Source organism: Papaver somniferum, chromosome 2 (assembly GCF_003573695.1).
Source record: "Papaver somniferum cultivar HN1 chromosome 2, ASM357369v1, whole genome shotgun sequence".
Taxonomy (NCBI): Eukaryota; Viridiplantae; Streptophyta; class Magnoliopsida; order Ranunculales; family Papaveraceae; genus Papaver; species Papaver somniferum.
In genome coordinates, this window is record NC_039359.1 from 67,773,313 (window position 1) to 67,786,381 (window position 13,069).

Consider the following 13,069-nt stretch of genomic DNA (forward strand, 5'->3'; position numbering starts at 1 on the left):
TTAAGAATCAATTTTAAGGTAACTAAGAATTTGATTTTCATAGTTGTTATTCCATCTAACTCCTCTTATTCTAACTCCATGTTCTTTGACTGTCTTCATTATCCTGTGCTTGAAGCCATGAAAGTTAACATCACCACCTTCAAAGAAAATCTTGTTTCTTTGAAACCATAGTTCCTTAATGACAGTACAAGAAGAAACAATCCATACTTCATCAATGAAAGGACTGTGTTGTTTTGCTGCAGAGAGAACATCTGAAAAAGAGTATGGCCTGGGAAATTGAAATATATTGCTAATCCAATTCCAAACCTGAACACTGAATTCACAAAGCCACAGTGTATGCTCCATAAAATCCTGTTCTGATTTGCAGATACAACACCTAAAAGGCATTTCATATCCCTGCTTTCTTTTCATGTCATCATTCACATAAACTCCTTGCAAAAGTTTCCAAATGTTACTGGAAATAGTTGGATGCAAGGATTTTCTCCATATATAAGAAGACCATTCTACCTTGTCTTCCTTGTGTCTTATTTTCTCCACTGCCTTTGCATTATTGAACAGACCACTTATATGTAGGTTCCATATTATGGAATCACTTCCACTGTGGATCTGAGGCAAATTATCATACTGTAACAAATGCTGCAACTGAGGATGTATATTCCATTGGTTATTCCTGATTAAGTTCTGAACTTTTAATTGCATATTGTTATGTATAAATTCTGTGTAACCAATTTCATTGATTAGTGGGGATGATCCATACCAGTTATCAAACCAGACAGAGATGTTAGCTCCATTTCCAACCTTCCAAGAGATGTCTTCTTGTAAAGTAAGCCAAGCCCATTGCAGACCTGCTCTTACAGATGATAATTTCCATTTTGAAAACCATATACCATTTTTATCTTTGAACTTAGCTGTAAAAAACAGAGCCCATTCATCTGATGAGTATATCAATTTCCACATCATTTTCATTAGCAAAATTTTGTTAAATACTTCTAGCCTTCTAATACCCAAGCCACCTTCATTGTATGGCACACAGATCTTCTTCCAAGATAAAGTTTTGTACTTTCTAATCTCACCATCACCTGCCATAGAAAGTTTCTTATTAGTTTTTCACAGATCTTAATAACAGAAGATGGCCATTTGTAAACTGCCATATTGTAAAGAGGGTAATTGCACAACACTGTTTTAACAAGAATCGGTCTATCATGAAAGGATATTAATTTTCCTTTCCAAGTTGCAAGTTTACTCTGAAGCATAAGTACCATTGGCCAGACCATTTCTGTAGTTACCCTTCCTGGAGCTAGAATGATACCAAAATACTTATCTGGAAAACAAGATATATCCATACCAATTATACTGCTAATTTGGTGCTTTCTGACTGAATTGGTGCCATCAATAAAACACTTGCTTTTGGCTTTGTTAATCATCTGACCAGAGCTATGTTGATATTTTTCAATCAGCTTGAATAGACAAAGCAAAGTCTTCTTAGCTCCATTGCAGAATAAGAAAACATCATCAGCAAAAAATAAGTGAGTTGGGTATATTCCATTCCTTACTACCATTGGAGTTATTTGCCCTGTATTAACCAAATTTGTGATATTCCTACTCAATACATCCTCCATCAAAATAAATAAGATAGAGGATAATGGATCACCCTGCTTAAGACCCCTATGCATTGAGAAAAAACCACATGGTCCTCCATTGATCATTACTGATAATTTTGCAGATTCAAAAATGCTTAACAACCAATTACACCAAGATGAACAAAATCCATATTTGCGCATAACTTTAAGAAGAAAAGTCCAACTTACAGAATCATAAGCCTGAGATATGTCAAGTTTCAAAGCCACATTACCACCTCTTCTCTTTTTCCTCATTTCATTAACCATCTCTGAAGCTAGAAGTATTTGTTCTTGAATGCTTCTCCCTTTAACATAAGCAGCCTGTTGTGATGAAATTAACTTCTCCATGAGTCAATTCATTCTGACAGAAATTATCTTTGTGAAAATTTTGAATAATACATTACTCAATCCAATTGGTCTGTATTGACTTGGTTTCTTAGCACCTGCACATTTAGGAATGAGGGTTAGGAAATTTGAATTTAGTCCCTTGGGGATAAACGTTCTTCTCCAACAGAATTGTATGACATCTTTTAAATCCAACTGAATTATATCCCAGCAACTTCATTAGACAATATGATCCAACGGTCATGATCATATTGTCTTATACGATTTAGTATCCTCCTCAAAATATTTGTGTTTTGTCCATACCAGTTGTGCTAAAAACAGCCAACTACATCTATCACAATAAAATGTTTCTCATTTTGTAAAGGCACAAAACTATTATTGTCCACTATTATTCACTAACATCCACCACCGTACGTAAAAACCAGCCACGCCCACTATTTTTTCCTCCACCAGTAATGTTACCACCTCCACCACTCACAAATACCCGCCACTGTTTCCACTACCAACTGCTTCTTTCACCACCATTAAAAATTGTTAATATAATTTTTAATTGGGTGATGATACCATTTACCTGAGTTCGAAACTCGCCAGCACCAAATTCTTTACCGATCAATATATATATATATATATTTTTTAATAAACTTATTTATTAATAAAAATATGTGTTTATTAGATTCATTAAATGAACATTTATCATGGAAAATTAATTAATCATTCATCATGAGCAAAAAATAGGACACTAATTAATAAAGTATTTATAATGCTTAGTTGAAAAACCCACGGCTGTAGATTTATTCCTCCTAGACAAATATCGGTCGTTCTTTATCTACCCTAACTTAACCAAGCTTTGTTTTGTATTCTACTAGATTAAAACTCTTATGATATTCATGTTATGGGGTAGGGGCTCTCCAATATCACGGGATGAGAGTTTTGTCTAATGAAGTTCACTCTTTAAACATCCAACCAATACAAATCAGACAAATAAAACTATTAAAAAAGTGGAGTCTGATTTAGAGCATCGATAGAAAATTCAAGAAGATTTATATGCTCAAATATCTAGAAAAGATTTTATCAAGATTAATGATATAAACACAAACTTTTATCATAAGAAACCCGAAAAAGAAATTTTAATCACATTTCATATTGGAAAATGACAAATTAATGGTCAATGGTCTAGTGATAACCTGAAGGACCTTTTTGTTTTCCATTTTAGTACCATTAGTGTTGCTTCTAATCCCATTCGTAATAGGGATTTCCTTGAATGCATTAATTCATGTATTACCCTATTGGATAATGAAAATCTTTTGAGTCCAATTACTATATAGTAATTGAGGAATACTATGAGCCATATGGCTCCGTGGTCTCTTCTTGTTTCTTGATGGTTTTGCGCCGGTATTTCATAAGCAAAGCATGGAACTACTTGTCAACAATGTCTGGCTTATGGTTAGAAATTTCTTTGAAATTATGCACATTCTCAAATAAATGGATCATAGTTTTCTCACTATAATTTCTAAAGTAAATAAACATGCAACATTATCTGATTTTAGACCTATATCTCTTTGTAATACTAGTTATAAGATTATATCTAAAATCATTGTTAATAGAATGAAACTGTTACCACAAATGACTCACCTCATCAAGTTTCATATGTTCCTAATAGATATATCCCATGAGCTTGTTCAGTCAATGAGAAAGAGAAAGGATAATATGGGGTAATGGGTCTCGAATTTGATATGAAGTCAACAACTTTTGACATAGTTGAATGGTCATTCTTAATTGATGTGCTTAAAAGGTTTGGCTTTTCTACTGATTGGTATGATCTCATTTTTCAATGTGTGAGCACAACGGATATTTCTATCATGCTTAATGGATCACCTTGCAAATCATACAAACTTTCTTAGGGTCTAAGACATTGTGATCTTTTATCTTCATATCTATTCATAATACTTATGGAGCCATATCCTAGATATCTATTGCACGCTAAGTCCTGCCATATGGAAATTGTATGAAATAAACTGTCATTATGTGTATTTGTTAGTATATCATCACCACCTTGAGTGAAATATATACATTAATTCCCATTTAATTTACGAATCCATAACAATTATATAAATTGTAACTTATGTGCTTTACATTTTCGGTAATTTATGTGCTTTAGAATTTGAACATTCTTTGATTTCTTTTCTTTTGAATAGCTAAGAGGTTGTATTGTCGTTGCAAAACTAAGCAATGAGTTTAATAATTGTTCTACCTCTTTTTATTCGATTAATGATATTTTTTACGAATAAATTAACTTTTAATTGATTTTACGCTATTAATTTTCTCCACCGATTTTTTAAAAGATTTGATTTGAAGCTTGATATTTATAGTTGAGGTGAAATTCATAAAATCCACAAAGGGTTACTTCTTTTTTTCAATTGAAGAAGCGAACCTCATATATTACAATGCCAAGTCTGAATTGGACTTTTGGTTATTACATGACTGACCATAACTAAAGCTAACATCAAAGATCAATGAGTTACAACCATCAGCACTAGGCTTTCTCCACAAATCAGTTACAACCATTAACACTAGTCTTTCTCCACAAATAAAGATTCAAGGATTATACCGTTACAATTTTAAGATGAACAATTAGACTTAATTAGATTGTATTTCCATGACGGGACTGCCAAAAAAAAAATCTATACTTGAAAAATTAAGATGTTAGCATCCGCAAATGATCCATTTTTTACATATTTATGGCTATATTTGGGTCTCATTCCAGTTGCAGTGATTTACACACTTTGGAATTGTTAGACTTAGTCAAGTATCACATTTTGAGTGTGATGGTGCTCTTGAGCTTATCAAAGGTCCTTTCAAAGAATTACTTGACTCAAGTGGTATTGTTTTGAGAATTTCATGTCCTCATCTTCATCAACAAAATGGTTTTGCAGAAAGAAAACATAGACATGTCAAAGAAATGGGAAATATTTTATCCTTTCATGCTTCTCCTCCTAAGAAGTTCTGGTTTGACTCCTTCTTAGCATCTTTTTTCTCATAAATAGACTTCCAAGTAAGTTTCTTGCCTACAAGTCTCCTTATGAAGTTTTATATAAATCTAAGCCATATTATTCACTTCTTAGAGTGTATGGGTGTTTATGTTATCCAAACTTAGTAGCTTATAGGAAAGATAAGCTTAGTCCAAAATCAGCCTCTTGTGCGTATTTCTTAGGATATAATATTCAACACAAGGGCTACATATGTATGGACTTACATACTCACATGATATATGTTACTACTCATGTAGTATTTGATGAAGCTAAGTTTCCTTTTGCTACTTCTACTGAGGTTCCCACTCCTTCTATATCAGTGGTACCAACTTCTACAGATACTTCACTCCTGCCAGTATATCAAGATTCTGCATCATCTACCGAAGTCTCTACTTCACCATTGTTAGTTCCTTCTTCTACAGTACAACCTACTTTTGGTGTTCATACAAGGTCAAAATCAGGTATTCACGTTCCTAGGACTCTCTCTAAGGATTTTGTAGCAAATAGTACATTGAAACGTATTATTCCTGTTGCTCTTGCTACTTTACATAAACCACCTCCTGAACCCAAAACCTTTAAGGAAGCAAGTAAGTTACCAGTTTGGGTTAATGCTATAAAGAATTAATATACTGCTCTCCATAAAAATAATACTTTTATTCATGTTCCATATCATCCTTCTATGAATGTACTTGGCTGTAAATGGGTATATAAAACTAAACTACATGATGATGGTACCATAGGTAGGCATAAAGCTTGATTAGTTGCAAAGGGCTATAACCAAGTGGATGGTATTGATTTTGATGAGGCTTTTAGTCCTGTTGTTAAAGCTACTACCATTAGATGTGTACTGAGTTTAGCTATCTCAAACAAGTGGAGTATGAGACAATTGGATGTAAGAAATGCATTCTTGCATGGGAATTTAAAGGAAAAGGTTTATATGGAACAACCTCCTAGGATTGTTGCTACAGATCATCCTACTCATGTCTGTGAACTTAGAAAATCCTTGTATGGACTTAAACAGGCTCCTAGAGCCTGGTAAGAGAGATTTAGTGGATATCTTCTTAAGTGTGGCTTCAAAAACTCCAGTTGTGACAGTTCCATGTTCATTTATCACAAGAATTCTGAGAGGATGATTCTCCTAGTGTATGTTGATGATATTATTCTTGTTGGGACTTCTAATTCTCTACTTACTTCTTTTATTACATCTTTGAAGTCGGAGTTTGAAATGAAGAATCTTGGCCCTCTACATTATTTTTTGGGTATTGAAGCCACTTTTGATTCCTCAGCTAAAAAATGCTTCTTACTCAAAATAAATATTCCATGGATTTGATCAGAAAGCATGATATGCTTGGTTGTAAACCATGTGGAACTTCAGTTGGCTCTGGTATAAGGGTTTCTTCTTATGATGATACTCTTCTTCCAGATGCTTCTTCTTACAGAAGTTTAGTATGTGGTCTTCAGTACTTGACCCTTACTAAGCCTGATATTAGTTTTGCAGTTAACTATGTCATCCAATTTATGCACAGACCTACTGATATTCATTTGCAGCTTGCTAAACGAATTCTGAGATATATTAAAGGTTCTTTGGGTCAAGGTATTACTCTACAAGATGGTGATTGTTTCAGCTTAACTGCTTACGGAAATAGTGACTGGGCTGGATGTCCTGATACACGCAAGTCTACATCGGGATATTGTGTTTTTCTGGGTGGCAACTTGGTCTCCTGGTCTTCAAAGAAACAATACACCATCTCTCATTCTTCCATAGAAGCTGAGTAAAAAGGTCTTGCAAATGCAGCTGCTGAAATTCTACGGCTGTCCTACTTATTTGAGGAATTATCTGTCTACTTATCTCTCCCTTGTCGTTTATACTGTGACAATCTTGGTGCAGGCAATCTAATTGCAAATCCAATTTTTCATCCTCGCACAAAGCATATTGAAGTAGATTATCATATGATTCGTGATCTAGTTGGTTCTGGTTTTTTCAAAGTTTCATACGTTCATACTCTCAGTCAGATTGCGGATCTGTTTTCCAAAGGTTTGCCTAAGTCTCAGTTTTGCTTATTGAAGGACAAACTGATGCCTGCTGTACGTGCATCTGTTTGAGGGAGGATGTTAGACTTAGTCAAGTATCCGTACGTTGTACGGACTCATTTCTTATAATTAATCATAGCCACATGATTCAAGTGTTATCTTATATTTAATTACAGCTGTCATCTTGTAACTGTGTTATTACAGTATGTTGGTCACCTCCTGTAACTTTTTCTATTTCCGTTGAGTCTGTGAGTCTACATAAGACTCAGTCATGTATTCTTGTAAATCAACATTCTGTAATACATTAGTTCACACTTCTCACAGGAATAAAAGAAATTTTCGTATCTTTGATCAAAAGCATAGTTTTAAGAGTAGAGTAAACTTGAACTTTACAAGTTCAGTCCTCAACAATTGATATGCTATTTTCATGTGATTGTTCTTTTCTTTTTTCTCTAGCACTGGTACATTCCATCATCATAATAAATCTTCTCTTCTGATTAAAAAAAAAAATACTTAGGGTCATAAGAACTTTATTGAGTAGGTCCGCTGGACAGCACATAAACGTCAATATTTGGTAAAATCATTAAAAGAAAACAAACTTCCAAATCAAAAAATTACATACCTGCATTATTCAGGACATACGTAAATAATGAAACATTCCACATTTTATCACAAACGGGCAATATGCACAAAGTAATTTAAAGCGGTGATCATTAGTAACATTCACTCAAGCAGGCCTACACAGAAAAATCTTTTTTTTTCAATTTAAACTTCAAAGAGACGTGTTTGGGTTATGTCTTCTAAGATCAAATATCTCTACACATAAGTGTCTTACATGGATGAAGAGACATAACCGAAAAACATCACTTTAAATTTTAAAGTAAAAATTACATACCGGAAATCTAGTAGACATGCTTCTGAATTCTCCCGATGAGTATTCAACCTGCATGAACTGATTTATTTCCCAGTAGGTTTTGATTGATATCTCTAGAAACCTTATTTGTGTTAGGTGATGGAATTGTCTGGAGAGTTTGGTTGTTTATATAGTGATATTAAGATTGATGGAGCCATTAATTAGAACAATATAATATGTACTCCCACCAGATAAATGATTAGATTAACGCGGGAAAAGATAATGATACACGGGACCAACGTTTAAATAACATTTTCCATCCATGTTAATGAACGATGTGCAAGGGTGACCTTCCATGGTGGATCATAGTTGGTGCGAACTACCAACTACAGACTTTGAGTCTTCCTCCAACAAACTTGACTTGACCTTTGTCATGGCATGCATATAGGAAGTTCATTCTTAAGTCCAGAGGTTGGTGGACCTTGGAAGAATTAATCAAATGAAATGGAGACGTGGATGGTTGGAATAAGAGATGTATTGATAATCCATAGAAAAATGGAACTTCAAAAGACCACCAAGAGCCAAGTTCAAACAGTACTACTGTTGAAACTTATTAAATGAAGCTTTAGAATTAATCGGTGAATTGACTATGTACTAGTAAATCAATTTATTTGCGAATTGATTATATACACGTTTGAACTATTCATGGAACTGAACCAAATTTCTAGAATTCAAAACACACGCCAAATACACTAGACTAGTAAATAAATAGTTGGATAAGCGGGAAATAAAAAATTAAAGAGATAGCAACGGGGTGCCGGTGCCGGATTGCCATGGGTTTAAATTTGGTACGAACTTTATTCTTCGGCTAAGGCTTTGACCAAAGTGTTAATTTCATCATCTTCTGACACTGCAATTGGTGCGTTCTCGGTAGCTGACGAATTTGTAAATTTGGCCATAGTTTCCTCATCGAAAAACTGTTCTTCAATCTGATCCATTGATTTCAACATATTTTTAGTATTTCCGCTTGTTAAAGAAGAATCAATGGACTCGACAATTGCTGGAATCGAATTAAGGATGCTACTTTGTTCCGGTTGCTTTTCAAAATAATCGACCATAGAATCAAGACGATTACATATTTGACGATAGTTTGACACTTCTTGTCTCATACGAACCATATTCCTAGCATGAATCCGAATTTGTTTCGCGTTAGCTTTCTCCATTGCATTAATGACCTTAAGCTTTTCGGATGCTATTTCCTTCTCACGTTCATCAGCTAGTGTTCTTAAGCTGTCGGAAACAGATTTCAGATCTTCCGTTTTGCTTCCCATTTGCTCAAATTTCCGGCGTCCCTTCCGGCGTCCCAAAAAAAGAACTGAATTAAGGATGATTTTCAAGTGTTTCTTTCTATCAAATATGGATAAAATCTCTCTCCCAATATACTTCTCAATATTTTAGATGATGAGATTATTTTGCAGATGTTGGTAGTTTTATAGTGATTCATGGTTAGGTTAGAATTTTCATGTGCTTAGAGCAGGAAAGCCACAAAATACAAAAATGAGCAAGTTGGGAGGAACTAGGGAGGAAGGAGGGGAGGAAGGGGAAGGAAGTTTTAATTATCTAAAATAGCCTCTTTTCATAAAATCTTCCGGATAGGAAGCGTGCATTCCCGCCAACACGTTATTTTGACTTTGACCTACTGAGTTGATGAGGTCAAGGTATCTCATCCAATTCGCTATGGTTGGAAAATTCCTATTTTTATTTCTTCACGTTTTGTTTTAATTTTACGCAACGCAATTCAGAACTTGCTTGGTACTTGGATTTCGTAACAGCAATTGTGGTTAATACCTCCAAATGTTGGATACACAAAATGAGTTATACTTATCGACTAGCCCAGTTGGATATGTCTGATCGATATCACTGTAGTAGTACAGCAGTAAAGTCATCCGGTAATGATAACAAGTAACCTGAATTCAAAACTTTTCTGCCCATTTGGTGATCCAAAATCCCAGTTGGATACAGGTCCAACTTTGTATTTTAGAGAAAAAAAATAAACCGAAGGGGAAAAAAGAAAGAAAAGGAAAATGACACCAACGAGACGGGAACGAAAGAACAAGAAACAGTATACTGGAAAGAATGAAGGCATCCTACATGATCACACGCCACTTCTTCTCCCTGGTTACTTCTGGAGTGAGATCGCGTGATGACTCTGATGGCCGGCTTCCAGCATCTAACTCGCACTCATCAGTCACCTGTTGGATTAAAGTATTAATCTCCTCATCTTCGGACACCAAAATTGGTGTACCCTTACTTGCTTCCCAGCTCTTAAATTCGGCGAGAATTTTCTCATTGAGATACTTTTCCTCAATTTGGTCTATTGTTTCCATCATCTTTTGCAAATTACGTGTAGTTATGAATGAATCAACAGATTCATGAAGTGTACGAATTGAGTGATAAATACTTTCTAGCCACGGCTTCTCATCAAGGAAGCCATACAAAGAATCAAGACGACAAGAAACTTGACGATAATTCGTGACTTCTTCTTTCTTTCTACGAACCATGTTCCTTGCCTGGATCAGGATATCTTCCTTATCTTTCTTTTCAATTGCTTTCTTGATCTTAAGCTTCAGAGGTTGCAGTTTTTTCTCATTGTTGTTAGCTAGTTTTTCTAACCTAGCAGATATGTCCATCAACTGCTCAATGGCGTATTCCAAGTTTTCTGAACTAACCATTTTGATCGATCTTTTGTGACTTATTTCTCAATGGGATTTCACTTGATTGACGATAAATCTCTCTCGGAAAAACTTCTAGGTATGGTAATGAGATTGTCCAATAGAGTGCAGTTTTTTTTATAGTGACACAGAGTTTTGTTTTTGGATGAGTCATTAGCCATTAGGCTAGTACTATAGTATAGTATGCATTGGCGCGAACAAATTAATAAACAAAAGACTAAATTGACGCGGCATTGATAATTGAACGCGGGAATGGATATTTAAGATTATATTTTCCTTCCAAGGTAATGGACAATGCTGATACCTGCTAAATTGGCATTTTCCAGAGTAGGTAATAATCGTAGACTTGACCTATGTCAAGGCAACATTATTGATTGATAAGGGAGTGTGCTTTGCAGGAAAAAGAGAGATAACAAATGGCCTCCGAGCTGACATTTAGAACATCCACAGTGGTGCGACTAAAATCAAAGACTAAAGAGTAAAATCGGCGACTAAACTTTAGTTTAGTCCGTGGTGTGACGTAGTGGGCGACGACTACATTTAATCGGGCGGGGTTATAATCAACGTTTCGTTATGGAGCGGTGGTATAAAATGCGCCCCATTCAGGCGTTGATAAAGATAATGCTTGGTGTGGGGCGTTGGTAAAGTTTACGCCCAATGTGGGGCGTAATTAAAGTTTACGCTCGACGAACGGGCGTTGGTATATATCAACGCACCATGGGGCGTGCATAAAATCACCGCAAGAAGGCAGGCGGATGTAAAATCAACGCCCCATGGGACGCATGTAAAGAATCCGCCCGAAGCCGGGAGGATGTATAATCAACGCCTAAATGATGGTTGGACTTGGGTTAATTGACTTAGAGCTCATTGATTTACTGTTATGGCTAAAGTCAATGCAAAAGGACTTGGACTTGACTTGATCGAATTATGAGGAAAATTATATGGATTTGATATTTTCAGTGACAACTTCCAGGCAACTTACTTTTCTTGTGTGTGTGGTAGTAGTTGTTAGTGATTTATGTGTAAGGTACATTTTGTGTGTGAGGGTTGTTAGTTGACTTTCATAATATTTGCATGCCATTTTTGATGCAATGGTCATGCTAAAATGTTTTGATTAACGAGCGGAAGCTTTAACCAACGCCTGATTTGGGCGTTTACATATCCCCGCTTGACATCAGGCATACACTTTATCTCCGTCTGTTGCGGGGCGTATACTATATCAACGCATGTTGTTGAGCGTAAACTTTACCTCCGTTTGAATGGGGCGATTGGTATATCAACGCCTGATTCCAGGCGAACAACTCAGCAAACGCTCCATCGGGCGTACAGTTTATCAACGTTTCGTTGGGGCGTAGTTTATATGGCCGCCTAGTCGTGGGACGAACTCTATACAAGCGCCCGTTGAGAAACCGAGATTATATCAACGCCCGTTGAGAAACGGAGATTATATCAACGCTCGATTATATTTGGGTTTGGTCTTGGTCCCGGACCAAATATACTCTGGGGTTTAATCGATGGTCTGGATTTATTCGATACTCCGTTCCATTGTATCTGGGTTTTTTACTTTAAATTTGGTTATACTCGTCCACTGCAGTTTCTCTTAGGGACCATAAGGCTAACAATGACTTCACCTCTAAAATACAATTCTTACTAGTCTTCGAGTCGCCCGCTACCAAAAATGTCCTCGAGTTCCTCTGCATTATACGGAGATTCTGAAATCCAATGGAAGAAACCTCCCCTTGTATTTTGGCTTGGCAATTTATTTTTTTTGAAGCAGTTGGCTTGGCAAGTTGGTCATGCCTCATTTATACATTTTTGAACTACAAAAGTCTTGTCTTCAAAAAAAAAAAAAGAAAAAAACTACAAAAGTCTTTATTCCCACCCAACAACAGTATCCCTAGAAAATACTAACGGTACCCCCAATAATTAGTTACAATAATTAGTTATGTTAGTTACAATTTGACTAACATGAAATATGTTGAATTATTATAATTGTTTGATACAGATACCCCAACTATAAAAAAAATTCGTAAGAAAATAAAATCATGTATAAAAGAATCGTCTATAGTATTTTCAGAGATTGGAACTACATGGAGCTTCTGCTTGAGATCTAAAGGGCATGGATTAGCATCCCATTTATCTAATCAACTGCAAAAGTTATCCTCCTTCCCAACTTTCTGCACAAGGCCTGGATTTCCAACAGTAATTGCAATCTTCGTAACCCATCATCGTGTGTGTACGCTTCATGAAGGATAGGAAAATCTATCAACATTCGAAGGTCACTACCGTACACTTCTCAAATCAAAGATAATGATATCCTAGAATACCAATGATATGAAAAACAACGAACCCATGCCAAAACAGAGACACAACATTGCCAGTACTATCACTACTAATCCAGCGCATCCTTTGATACAACCATTTAATCTTTCTTTTTTCTAACTAAACATATAAACCCTA

General features: G+C 35.5%; 3 protein-coding genes across 3 annotated transcripts; all 3 read right to left on the reverse strand.

The window, feature by feature from the left end:
* Positions 1 to 1,967, reverse strand: LOC113351289. The gene is made up of 2 exons (XM_026595304.1): positions 1,244 to 1,967; positions 1 to 1,079 (listed from the first exon to the last, which is right to left on the reverse strand). The coding sequence occupies exons 1-2, from the start codon at positions 1,965 to 1,967 to the stop codon at positions 1 to 3; spliced, it is 1,803 nt and encodes a 600-aa protein (XP_026451089.1).
* Positions 1,968 to 8,734: 6,767 nt separating this feature from the next.
* Positions 8,735 to 9,208, reverse strand: LOC113351290. The gene has a single exon (XM_026595305.1). It carries the CDS (start codon positions 9,206 to 9,208, stop codon positions 8,735 to 8,737), a length of 474 nt encoding a protein of 157 aa, XP_026451090.1.
* Positions 9,209 to 10,024: 816 nt separating this feature from the next.
* Positions 10,025 to 10,609, reverse strand: LOC113351291 (ESCRT-related protein CHMP1A-like). The gene has a single exon (XM_026595306.1). It carries the CDS (start codon positions 10,607 to 10,609, stop codon positions 10,025 to 10,027), a length of 585 nt encoding a protein of 194 aa, XP_026451091.1.
* Positions 10,610 to 13,069: the final 2,460 nt, after the last annotated feature.

Bases quoted from the DNA above. Each gene is read 5' to 3' on its own strand.
- LOC113351291 (XM_026595306.1), bottom strand. From the start codon at position 10,609: ATGGTTAGTTCAGAAAACTTGGAATACGCCATTGAGCAGTTGATGGAC.
- LOC113351290 (XM_026595305.1), bottom strand. From the start codon at position 9,208: ATGGGAAGCAAAACGGAAGATCTGAAATCTGTTTCCGACAGCTTAAGA.
- LOC113351289 (XM_026595304.1), bottom strand. From the start codon at position 1,967: ATGGAGAAGTTAATTTCATCACAACAGGCTGCTTATGTTAAAGGGAGA. The intron at 1,080-1,243 runs GTAAACTTGCAA...TTTCTATGGCAG, and splicing joins AATGGTACTTATGCTTCAGA to GTGATGGTGAGATTAGAAAG.